Below are 14,081 nucleotides of genomic sequence, written 5' to 3'. Positions count from 1 at the left end.
AGCTAGATCTATTCTATACAAGGGCCCTAATCATGCATCTAAACTAAAGCCTTCGTTTTATTTTGCTATGGCCTACAAACCCCCTTTTAACACATGGACAAACACTATGCTATGCGAGCTAATGGTATAGGGAGCATATTACTTTAACTAACTGTGTTAGTTGTGGTTTTTTAAAAAAATAAAATTTAATTATTAGCTTTGTCTTCAAAGATACGACAAAATAGATTTGGATCCATATGGTAAACCTCATATGAAATTGAATAGTCATTTATTTTCTTACTAAATCTTCTATGTTGTGACTGGTATACATTCGTAATTTTGGGCATTAAATTGATTTTTGAAAGACATGATTTCACAAATCCACGAGCTCATATTAAATGAGGTATGTTGTACTGTTGTAGTCTTCTCCGTTTAATAATAAAGAAAAGAAAATGCAAAAATAATTGCATAATCTAAAATAACCACAAATTATGAAGTTGCCACAAAAAAATGCAACTCATGGAACTTGTCGGTTGCTTCCTTGTGAACTGTGATCTAAAATCACGGGTTCTAGAGAATCTAAACTACACTGTCAAAAAAGAGTAAGCAGCAATATTGGTTCTAGGAATTGGGAGAGGGGGCCTTCCAACGCCCATCGGACCACTTTTGTGTTCGATGGGTTCTCTTCACCGTCGGATCTGCTTTAGGATTTGCGCCCGCACTTTCGCATTTGCTTTAAAATCCGTACACACGAATCCTAAAGCAGATCTGACGGTGAAAGAACCCATCGAACACAAAAGTAGTCCGATGGCCATCGGACAGCCCCTCTTCCCTAGGAATTAGGGGAAGGAAATTTTACTATAATGGGTAGATCCAATGAAAACAAATTACCCAAAAATTTTACAACCGTAAAAAAAAATTTGTAATATGAAAATATGACAGTTAGAATATAATCTAATACAATATGCACATTATACACATAAACAATAATTGAATTTGATAAACATTTAATTGTTCATCAAATAACTTAAAATTTAAAATGGAAAAATGATAAAAATATTTGATGATTATCTATTTTTTTTTTGAAATAATATTTGATCGATTATCAAATAATAGTTTAAATTGTATGAAATTGGTACACAACCAATCCATAAGACTAACATCATATCTATAACTTTTTATTTTTTCAAATTGATTTGAAAAAGCAGGTTCTGAAGATTATCTAATAAAATTATTGTCAGTGAATCCCATCGTAATGTCTTCCATTTTGAATTCACATTTATTTTAGTTTTTGGTGTGCATGCATGGGCATGTACTGTCTTCTATTTTGAAATTTGCTTGAAAATGGCCTCTTACTGTGCTCGTTTGACAAATTTAAGAAATAATGCTTGAACTTTTCTATTCAAATAGTAAAAGTGGAATAATTACAAAATAATACCATTCGAATAGTACATAGATTAATGATAGTTTTGCACTATTCGAAATAGTAAACATGTTGTTTGGTAAAATGACAGTTGGAATAACACACCCATCGTTATAAATTGTTTAACACACCGACTTGAAAATTCATGAATCATCATGTCATATTTTACCGACCATTAATGGATTATCCAACCACTTTTTTCTGGGTGTGCTTCACAAAGGAAGAGGGGAAGGAAAGAAAAAAAAAAGTACTGGAGTAAACAATTAATTATCTCTACATTATAATTTGGAGGATACAAATAGTTTGTATATAGAGTTTACTTCCTCTTCCTTCCTTTTTTCTCCTCTATACCTCAATAATTAATATTATTGGAGCAAGTAACTAGGTTCAATCACCCCTCCTCTCCTTCCCTCCTTTCCACAAAGAAAGAGGGAAAGGTGGGGGAAGAGAGAGAGCATGATAAACTATCATCGGTTAATTTCTTTTACACTCCGATTTGGAGGTTACAAAATTTAAATAGTTTGTACATATAATTCATCTTATCTATCTTTCCATCCCCTCCTCTCCCTCTCAAAATTTAATGTTATGGAGCAAGCAAATACAGTCCGATCAAATCCGGTCATCTCTTCTCTCTCCTCCCCACCCCTTCTCTCCCCTCTTTTGGAGCACACTGGAGGGGGAACAGAGGGAAAGAGAAGGGAGGAAAGGGGAGATTGGCCCATACCACACCTGACCGGGATAGTTCACTTACTTCAGAAGATAAGAATCAGAGAGCAAGCGGAGGAAAGCATGAGTGTAGGTTTTACTATGTGGAGGAGGGGAGCATCACGCATAATTTTGGCGAAATCATTCACCCCAAAATTAGAGTGTAGATTTTATTGTACGGAGAGAAGCGTCGTCCTTGTCTCTTCCTTCCCTTTCCGCCCCTTTCCTCTACGCAGCCGTCTTCTCTATAGCACACGCTAATTGAAAAAAAAAAATATAATATTGCTTATCGGATCCAAAGCTGCTGTGTAATAATAAGATTCAATCAGTGCCAGTTACCAAACATATGTGCGGATATGTAATCCATGTTTTGAGTAGATAAAATCCAGTATTTCAACTTATTCAAATATGCTAAGTTTTAGATACCATGCAACTACAATTAGCATCTAATCAATTTGCATTATAGGTACATGTTTTTGGCTTAAAATCAAACTACCATTATCATCTTTTACCCTACTATTTCCAGCAATTCAGACTAAAGCCTCAAGTGTCTCAATGACATCCAAATTGGTCAAAACCAATTGTCCAAGGTGGATTAAATTTACTTTAAATATACATAATTTGGCCTCATCTAATTAAGTTTCAGATATTGTGAATACATGTTTTCGTTTTTTACGAAGTTCCTCAATAAAAAAAATCCAACAAAATTTTTCTGAGCATGACATCAGAATATTTCTTAATTAACATGAAAATTTAAGGCTCAAATTCTTAATGAACCAAAGCCCCATCCGATGCCTGGTTAACCAGAAATTTTATTAGCAACTCAATAATGTACAAAGCATTCAAGAGCCCATTCTGAACCATCAATTTGTACTTACGCAATAACTTAATCTCAAACTTTTTCATATATCACTACAAATCGTTGGAAAAAAAAAAACAATTGCTCAGTTTAGAGGGCCCAAAATATAAATTCTTCACCTTATTCGATAGGGAGACAACACAAGGAGGGGAATGAGAAAGGGTAGGCGAAATTGGCGTTGTTGTGATCAGGGGAAGGAGGAGCATATTTCTTGTACGTGAGTGGTGAAAGATTTTGCACCACTCAGAGCAGATCGGAGGGGCTACAGTTTTACACTTTTACTAATCCGGCCGAAAACTAGTGCTTTTCCGCTATTCGTCCATTGGGTTGGAATAGCGGAAAAGGCTATTCTGAATTTCTTTTTCGTGTTTGATATCGGGGTTCAAACGGAATAGCATACCATTCAGCTATTCCAACTATTCAAGCGGGTACCGAACAGGTTATAGTATTACTGTATTAGAACATCTATCATTTTCCAGTTCCTGTTGGTGATTGCTCACAAGTTTGCTATCAACTAAATAAGCCAATTCAATCAAATATTATACATTGATCAACAAAAAAAATAGAATAAAAGCAATTTTGACATAATTGGAACCACGGTAATACACTCGAGACATGTTGTCATAATTATCCAGAATATACGAAATAATCAATTTTGACATAAAAACTTCTCATCCTATCTGTTCCATTCAAGCATTCAAAATTAAATTTGATTAATCAGACAAAGAACATCAACATTTCCCCAAGAGCAAGAGCAATTGCCAAACGGGTCCCAATGCCATTCACAGCTGCTGCACCTGTTGGCGATGGAGGAGGAGAAACATCTGAAGGTGGAGAAGGTGGAGAATCGCCTGAAGATGGAGAAGGTGGTGAGCTGGAATCATTTGGAACAACCGAGACCTGAAGCTTCATGCCTTTGCTGCAGTGATTGCTAATGCTGCAGTAGAAGTATCTCGATCCCAGCTCTGTCAATGCGATGACATCATTTCCGCTGCTGTACTTCTTTATTGGGCTTCCTGTGGTACATGCTTTATAGTCGTTCTCCTTCACCTCCCAAACATCGTGCGCTGTTGGTCCATAGGAGAATACTGGGAACATAAAAAGGAAGAAAGAAATGATCTTATTGCTCAAAGGCCTGACCGGAAGTTCAATTATCCAATCAATATATGATGCCATTATTAGTATTAGAAATTGAAGTTCTTATTGTATGCAAATGGTGTGCTAACTTAGTTATGCACGGCTCTAACAATCAGGAAGAAAGATTTTATATTTGAAAATAGAAAGAAAAGTTCCAAAAATATTTAAATTACTGAGATTATCGCCCTGATGGAATGTGATAGTAGAGACCCATTTGGTGTAGTTAGTATTAATATCCCATGAGCCAGCTGGTGCACCGACAGTGTAGTTCGTGCCGGCCGCAAATGCTAATTGCAATGTCACAGCCAATGCAGTAAAAACAACTAAAACTTTAACTATATTCATCTTTCTGATGCAACAAATGGAAGGGGCAGCAGAGGATAATGTTTTTGAAAAAACTTATATGCACTGCATATATATATATATAGGTATAGCGACGCGTTGACATGGTATTATTGAGGTAATGGATCAATCGTAGAAAATTTAGAATTCTGTTAGTTCCATAACTAGGCATGTGGCCATAGTTTTTTTTTGAGGAAAAATAAGGGTATTGCCCAGGGAATGAGGCCATAATGGATTTGAATAATGCTAAGCAAGCCTGTAAGTTGGTCAAATTATTATGTTATTAGGATTTGCAACTTGCAAGCTGTTAACCATATACCAGTCATATCTCTTGTAATTTGGTTGATCAAATCAATCCTTTTGTCTGTGACAAAGTCAATCAATTGTATTCAATTGTCTTCCTACTGAATTGCATTCTGGTGCGTAGCCATTACTCGATTAGAATACCAGTATTCCAGGATAAGATCGATATAATATCATTAAAATACTCAAAGTCAAAGTTATCCCCTTGCTTTAATGAAAGGACATTCTTTGGTACCATTTGAGAACACGACCTAAATGCCCATTAGAGAAGCCTATTCTCAACCTCTCATCTTTTTTATTCGATTAAAAAGAAAAGAAGAAAAAGTCGAAAAATTAAAGCAAAAAAGAAAAAAAATGAAAAGGGAAAAATTGCTAAATATTTGTATCTTTGGATTAAACCTGTACAGTACCCGTACGATTTACTGTATAATAAATAATTCTCACGAGGTCACCTTATATCAAATGTAAAGAAAAGATCTTGAGTTCTGAACCTATAATTCGATATATGTTTGCAGTTAGTTGGATAAGAATATACAAGAGAGAACGACTTTGATCTCTCCATTTTGGTGGTTGGTATTCACATGTTAGCAGTTAGCACCCCAACAGAAGGCACGCCGCACGCTGTGCTCAGAGCCTCAGATGAAAGTTTTCAATTAATTTTTTGAGTTAATTTCTGATGTATCCTTCAAGAGTTCTTCAATTTCTTATCTACCCCTCTTTTCTTTATTACATTTAATATGTCTTTTAGTTCTCTCTCCTCTTTTCTATTTGTCCATTGCAAAATAATTTTGAACTTAACCACAGTTAAATAAAATCTCTCGATAAAATAATAAAAGACAAATATATCTTTTGTACAGTACAGACTACAGAAAATCAATCACCAGGCTGAAATTTTCTTTTCTTTATGGGTGGATTAGGGACTAGAATGAAAAACAAGCTTCGACAAGTCTTAGCCTACGAAAAAGATTCCCTTCCCTTCTATATTAATATTAATGAATCATTCCCACCTAACTTGACGGTAAGCTTTTTTTTTTTTCCCTCTACAGTACTATAATCTTTTTTTTTTTTTTTTTTGAAAGAACTGACAGCTGCCGTCAGTTAGAATATTATAAAAGGAAATTATAGAGGTTACATCAGAGTAGGGGTGGCAACGAACCGAACCGAACCGAACTTACCTTAGGTTTGAGTTTGGTTTGAATTAATTTCGAACCAAACCTGGTTTGATTCGTTTCGAACTGAACCCATTTCGAATCGAATTAATTGCGAACTACACATTTTTCGACCAGAATCGAATCACGAACTAAATTATTTTTTAGCAGTCCTAGTTATACCGATAGTTTATACATTAATTTTTCCTCGCGGGACAATTCACATGGCTTCCTTTTACTGGTATGAACTATGAAATGAGTGTTTTTAAGTTGAAAAATTGTTCATGAAAAAATACATCAGAGACGGCTTTTCTGGTATAAACTATGAGAGACGATCGAAGAGAGAGGATAGACAGTCATCTAGACCGGAGAGAGGAGTGACAGCCGGAGAGACAGCCAGTCGCCGAGAGCGTCGGCTAGATTTTAGAGCTAGAGGGAGAGTGAGTTAGGGAGAGGTGGAGAGAGAACTAGGTTATTGAGATTTGAGAGCGAGGGAGTGTCGGCAAAGTTAAATTATGACTCTCTATCTTGGATTTTAATTTCATCAGATAAATGGATGGCCGATGTTATTATGAGATTCAAACCATAAAAATGATCAAACCCATTTCGATCGAACCAGGCTAGGTTTGGGTTTAGTTTGAATTAATTCCGAACCGAACTTGGTTTGGTTCGTTTCAATTCGAATCCATTTCGAATCGAATTAAACTCGAATCAAATCTGAATCAAATCACGAACCTCGAATTTTTTTGCCAGCCCTACATCAGAGCGATACAGTACCCACTACAAGCAAGAATCACAAAGCTATCCACATAAAACCTACAGCTATCTCCCTTCTAAAGTGCTTCACTTTCCAACAGCAGAGATTATTAAAATTAAATTCATTCTCATCTTTTCTCATCACGACTCAATTAACAAAAATTCTTCCAGAGCGTCCCTTCTTCCTCAATCCACTGCACTGTAACATCAATTGGCGCCATCTTGTTTTCAAAAATCTTCCTATTTCGGCTCTTCCAAATCTCCCACATTGCACAGGCTAAAATAAGTGAATTGCTGTTTCTGGTTGATTGAATCTGCACATTTCGCATTCGATGTTGCAATTGAAGTTTTGTCGTCTCTTAACATCCCTGGTTAACACTTTTCCTTTTAACAGTAGGAAGAGAAATAGCCGAACTGTTGGTGGAATTTGGAATTTCCAAGTGCTGACAAATCGCCAACTGATTTTCCCAGCGCTGATCATGGCCTTGTACACCGAGTTAGCACTGTAAATACCGTTGGATACCCATCTCCACTGCAATACATCTTCAGCTTGAGTCAGCACTACTTGATGCACAGTTAGCGAACCAAAATTAGTAGCTGCTCTACAGTACTATAATCAATACCAATTTACAACCTTTTTTAAGTGAAATAGGTAGGTAGTATTGCTGATAAGAAAAACAGCTATGTTTGGGATCTAATTGAAAACAACACTATACTGGTATCACAGTATACCGGACTACCAATGTTTTTTTTTTTTGGAAATGACCGGACTACCAATGTTATGAGGTCATCTAAGCAATTACTTGGATAGAATAATTACATGAATTTGCAGTGATTACACCGAGTCCGAGAGCTTCTCAAAGTGGCTTGGAGTGACAAAAAGAGAACTATAATTTCTTGCATTAAAAGTATTTTGAGCTTTTGTTAATCAGGTTGTCAAATTTTGTGTGGTTTTGTGTTACCTTGTGAAGACCATAATTAATTTCATAAAGTTCGTTTAGAGAGCCTTTGTTCTCGAGATTTTTAAGATAGTTTGATTTGGGATGAATGAGACTTTTTGTTGGTATGTTGAACAGTCCGATTAACAATACATGTTGGCTGGTAGCCTGGTACCGTTTTATATTATCATTTTGCGAAGTATTTGTCTAAATCATGTTGGTAAAAGCACACATAATTTTGCTGATTTACATTACCCTGCAGTTGGTAAAAGCACACATAATTTTATAAACAAGAGTATAATAGAAAAAGATAGATCTCAATAACAGAAAAATAAAAAAGAATTAAAGAAAATATTAATATAATAAAAAGTGTAGAGGTAAATAGAAAATTGAAGAAGTCTTTAAAGATAAATAGAAAATAAAATCTAATTTTTTTTAGAGCTCAGCTTTGTTGTTGTATTAAGAATGAGGAGGGTTCAAATGCCTCCATGTTTTTGTGCCTCCATCATGCCTCCATCTCTTTCCATCATTTTCAAAGTTCAAACAGTCGATCCGAACCGCTCAACCTAACCTTCATACTAAAATATGTTTGGAGACCAAATTTTATATTTTTAGAAATTTTTTTACTATTTTTTTAGATAGGTACAAAAATACTGTTTTTAGATGGTTCAGATTTACTGATTTTGTACCTATCTAAAAAAATAGTAAAAAAATTCCTAAAAATATAAAATTTGGTCTGCAAACATATTTTAGTATGGAGGTTAGATTGAGCGGTTCGGATTGACTATTTGAACTTTGAAAATGATAGAGAGAGATGGAGGCACAAAAACATGGAGGCATTTGAACCCTCCTCATTAAGAATAGAGAAAAATGGAAATTAAGTATATCTCGGTTGATTTAATCCGATCCGCTAGCTGGTCAAGAAATCCGAACCCAATTACTCACATGTAATATCTTATATGGAAAGTATTTTATAAAAAAAGAAAAAAAAAAGTAGGTGGTGCGCTTTCTTTTGTACCTGATAGTGATATGTCTACCTATATTGGATAATTTCCATTGTTGTGTAGTAGCCTAGTAGGTGATAACAGGTTACATTAGGGGAAGGGGAAAGGTGTAGGTCCGATGCTCATCGGATCTAGTTTGGTTCCGATGGACAGATTTACCGTCTAATTTGTTTCAGGATTTGTGCGCACGAATATTAAAGCAAATGCAAAAGTTCTGACGCGAATTCTAAAGACAATCTGACGGTGAGTGAACTCGTTAAAACCAAAGTAGGTCCGATGCCCATCGGACCTACTCTGTTTCCTAGGGGAAGGGCATGACATAAGATATTTGACTTTAATACCATGTTAACCAACTAATTACTCTAATTGTTAATGTATTATAATAGATTGTTTTTAATAAAGCAATTGCTTTGTAAATAACTTAATCAATCGAATTGTCTGACCTTCAAAAAAATAAAATAAAAAATAAACAATTGCTCCATGCCTATCAGTATTTAAATTTTGGTCCGAATTTGATCTAGCCAACACGGATGTTTCAGTTATATCGGCAACATTTACATCAGGTCAACTATTTTTTACTATAACCCTAACAAGTAACAAGTAATAAGCTACTGAAGCTACAGTTTAATAGTAGTGCATAACAGCTCATAGTGAAAATTGATCAAACTGTTGATATACAAATTTGAAAAATTCAAAATTTTCAGTTTAATAAGTTTGATCAAAATTTCTTATTGATTAAGAGATAAATATTGTATTTGAATTATTCCGTTTATTTTATACATTTGATATTTGCACCCATTTGTGATGCGAGAAGTTTAAGGGTAAAACTGAAAATTCTGTTATTTTCCAGTTAATACATTCCGTTATAAAAGTAAAGAGAAATTGATGAAGAGGTGCCGCATTCCTTTTTTTAACCAATCATCTTTAAAATTCATTAAGAAATTAAATAAAAGAAGAAAAACCGAATATTTTATAAAGTGTCCTACTTTTTGAAAGCATAAAACAATATACCTCTACTTTAAGGGCCTGTTCGGCCGAATCACTGTTCAATTTCCGTGCCCGTGCCCATTCTCATTTGTCGGCCGAACAGGCCCTAAATTTATTAATAAAATGCTCTTGTGCAATTTATATATATTTACACTCTTATTTATTTTATTTAACCTCCTCTTTGAATAGAATCTCCATGTATCTGAGGTGTAATATATATATATATAGAGTTAGGCTGGGGTGCTATGGATAGCATAGTGGCCTCTATGCTACGGCTCAATATTCGAGTTTTCAAAATCCAAACGGTCGATCCGAACCGTTCATCTTATTCTCCATATTAATATCTGCTTGGAGACCAAATTTTACATTTTTCTCAATTTTTTTTACTATTTATTAAGTATTTTACAAAATTGTTGATCCAACGGTGGCTGCACAAAACAGTAAAACCGTTGGATTAGCGATTTTCAAAGTGGCTTAATAAATAGTAAAAAAATTCAGAAAATTATAAAATTTGGTCTCCAAGCAGATATTAATATGGAGAATAAGATGAACGGTTCGGATCGACCGTTTGGACTTTGAAAACTCGGATATTGAGCCGTAGCATAGAGGCCACTATGCTATCCATAGCACCTCAGCCTAACTCATATATATATATATATAAACTTCGAATTCCTTTGAATGTGCACCACGACTACAAGGGAGGTGTTACATTTTTTTTTATTAATTTTATGCAATCTTTATAATTGTTTATTTCTGCAATTAAAAAAATTATTTAGTTCTCATATTTCATAATTTGACTTTATTTTCAATTTACTTTTATGCAAATTAACATCTAAAGTTAATACTAAATTATAAAATTCAGGAAGTACACAATGATATGTTAAAATATACAATTTGATCATTATATATAGATATTATTTTACAGATATTTAACAAAATAAACACATAAGTTTTTTTTTAATGGAAATATCATATATCTTAATCAACTAAATCTTTAAAAAAATTGAATTATAAAAATAATAAAATGTCCAAATGAGAATTTCGAACTTTCAAATTAACATTAGATTCTACATTTTGATTCATGAAAATTTGAATTGAATAAATGCAAATTTATTCATTTCATGAAACGTGTGGTTGATCTTTTGAAACATTTTGCACCACCTATATAAAAAACATGAGTTTAGAATAACAGTGTTTAAAAAATGTAGCACGTTTATGAAAATGATAATACTGCAAAAACAAAAATAATATCTTATTATAATACTTCTATTATAAATATGTACAAGTTAAAGGTGAAAAGATGAAATTACATGATCAGTCTGCAAAGAATATAATTTTTTTTTTTATAATTTAAATCAGTGTTCTAAATAGATAGTTATAAGTTATAACTGTGTTATAGTTTTTTTCAGACCATAACAGTTAAGCTATACGAGAAAGTGCGCTAATTTAGCTATGACCACTATAGCTGTAATATTTAATCTCTATTAACTATAAAAATTGCAAAAAAATAATTATAAAAAAGTAACCTTCTCCTTCTAATCATGGTGCATATTCAAACAGAGTGGAGTGAGAGTAAATAAGATTGCAAATGTGGTCCCATAAAAAAGTATTTTGTTAATAAGTTTGAAAAATGAGTATTTTGTTTGATGCTTTTAACAAATATGGTATTTTATAAAACTTTCTGAAGAAAAAACTGAAGAAGTGCGCCGATTTTTTTAAATTTCAAAAAATAACTAAAGTTGAGCTGAATTTCGAAATCTACTCAAACCCATAGGCCGGTCTCTCATTTTATAATATACAAGTGTGTACCCCTCTTTTCTCTGTTGTCCATGCGGAAAAGAAAGAAATAATAAAAAAAACTTTTCTTGATTCGCTCTCAATTTTTTTTCTTTCTTTATTATTAAATAATTAAATCAACAATTTAACTCTTGGATGTCGTTAAGTTATCATGAGTTTATTCCATAGTCATGCTCTTAAAAACGACAACTCTAGATTATTTTGATTCCGGTTTCATAAGTCTTACATGATGAAAACAAAATTTGCTTAAAAACAATGATATTATGATCCGAATACTACAATTTCAATTTGATTATTTTAATTAAATTCTTATATATCTGAAATTTACTAAATTTTAGCCCCAACACCCCTAAATAAAAAATTGGAACTATAATTTTGGAAATGTGTGAGTGGCAGTCAGGTTTGTATTAAAAAAATGATAGCCGTCACTATGCCGAACTAACAAGTTAATCATACCGTCACTAATATTAATTTCACATAGTTATCAACAAAATACATCATAATTACTAATTAAAGAATTATTGTATCAGAGTTTCTTCTCAGAAACTCTACAACTGTAGCCGAAAATGGTTAATGAAAGCTAGGCCAGACCCTGCTCTTTTTATCAAAAAAAAACTAATTAAAGAATAAAATGATAGATGGTAAAGAAAGAGAACAATAAAATTCAAACAAACTATGAACGAAACAATAAACAACTATTTTTATATTCAAATATGTCTATTTTAAAAAAAAAATATATACTTTTCTATATGTCCGATAAATTTGTACAATTAAAGAGGAGATCAATTTATTATTCTGTTTGCCTATATATATCAAACCTAAGATGTCTCTTAGCTAATTTAGATTCTATCATTTAATGATACTTTCTAATATCCAATCGAGCAGCATCAATCAGGTATTCAGGTGCAAAAAGGTTATGCCATATGTTCAAAATAAATAAATAAACAAACCAACAAATAAGACAAAAACAACTATATATATATAATTAATAAGAAGGGTTAAAATGCCGAATTTTTTATTAATATCCAAATTTAATTTTAAATTTCAAAAACTAACCGCCTTAGCATTGCAATTCGAAAAATACCCTTTCCGGGAAAAATTTTAACGGAAACAGGCCCCATTTCCGGAAATTTTTTTTCCGGAAACAGGTGAAATCCGGAAATATTTTATTCGGAAAAGATTTGTTTCCGGAAAATTTTTTTACGGAAACAGGCCGAATTTCCGGAATTTTTTTTTCCGGAAATGCATTAAATTTCGTTATAAATTCGCAGTGTGTTTACGGTTCGCTTTCATATCATCCGCTCTCTCTCTCACAGTAAGTTTAAATTTAATTAATTTATTATTTATAATTTAATTTATTTATATTTTAAATTTAAGTAATTTATAATTTTAATTTCATTAATTTATAATTTCAATTTCATTTATTTATAATTTAAATTTCATTTATTTGTAATTTAAATTTAGAAGTATTTAATTTGTAATTATTTAAATATGTAACTATTTAATTTGAAATTATTTAAATTCTGAATATTGTCATATTAATTGAAAAAAATAAAAAATGGTGCTGAATAAATTAAAAAGTTTTTTTAATTCTAAAATAATTTTATTAATTCTGAAATAATTTTGATTAATTTTGAAATGATTTAGAATTGTTTTAGGAACTTTTTGCTTTTCGGATTCCTTACGGAGCTCTGACAGTCAGATCGACCGGTTTTCGATTGAGGTAATTTTATTTTCTTTATGTTATTTTTAATTTAATTTATAATTAATTACTTCATTCCATTTTTATTTTTATTTTTCATAATATTGTCCAGAAAATTTAGAATTGTTTACAACCTTCCAAAATGGTTTATAATAATTTAAAAAATTCCAATATAGTTTAGAATGTTGCCCTATTAATTTATGAAATTCCAAAATAGTGTAGAATAATTATTGAAAATTGTCTAGAATATTTTTACTAATGGCAACACGATTTTTAATTAATTATATGTTGTTATTTTTGAAATTGCCAGACCAATCGAAATTAAAAATGACAACTATTTGTGCGGAAATTTACCGCTAACCGTGAACCACAATTTTGATTATCTTCAGAATGAGATTTATAAATTTGTTGGGTACAATGCTAGTCAAGCAAATCTGGAAATTCAAGCCAGGTTTAATATGTCCACCGATGGACAACGTGACTATCAATTAGTACCGGTAATGGACCAACAATCATTCGAAATGATTTTAGGAATTGTGTCGTCTTTTTCACAAAGGTTCAAGATTATGGAGTTATATGTAGAATTGGAACCGAACTGTACTAGTCAGATTCCTGAACCTCGATCCCGACCCAGTACCAGTCAGAATCCTGTGGAACCCGACCCAATACCAGTTAGATCCCGACCTAGCACCGGTCGGTACTCTGTGGATGTAAGAATGAGACCCGGACCCAGTACCGGTAGCAACTCTGTGGATCAACCAGTTATATCCCGACCCAGTAGCAGTCAGAATCATGTGGATCAAGACCCAATACCAGTTAGATCCCGACCTAGTACCGGTCGGCACTCTGTGGATATACCAATGAGATCCCGACCCAGTTCCAGTGCGGTCCGCAGACATGTACGCGATTATTCGCACGTACCTGTGGATGCAATTGATTCTGATAGTTTGGCGATTGGAGATGAGATGCTCTCCGGTGAGTCGTCGGGTTCCGATGATGAT

The 14,081-nt window shown here is 32.9% G+C and overlaps 1 protein-coding gene across 1 annotated transcript; it reads right to left on the bottom strand.

Moving 5' to 3' along the window:
- Positions 1-3,594: 3,594 nt before the first annotated feature.
- Positions 3,595-4,577, bottom strand: LOC144569780 (blue copper protein 1b-like). The gene is made up of 2 exons (XM_078320252.1): positions 4,214-4,577; positions 3,595-4,120 (listed from the first exon to the last, which is right to left on the bottom strand). The coding sequence occupies exons 1-2, from the start codon at positions 4,446-4,448 to the stop codon at positions 3,684-3,686; spliced, it is 672 nt and encodes a 223-aa protein (XP_078176378.1). The 5' UTR covers positions 4,449-4,577; the 3' UTR covers positions 3,595-3,683.
- Between the last annotated feature and the right edge of the window lie 9,504 nt (positions 4,578-14,081).

This window comes from Carex rostrata, chromosome 18, assembly GCF_964058835.1.
Source record: "Carex rostrata chromosome 18, lpCarRost1.2, whole genome shotgun sequence".
NCBI lineage: Eukaryota > Viridiplantae > Streptophyta > Magnoliopsida > Poales > Cyperaceae > Carex > Carex rostrata.
The sequence above is the reverse complement of the archived record's forward strand: the minus strand, read 5'-3'. Positions and strand labels throughout refer to the sequence as shown.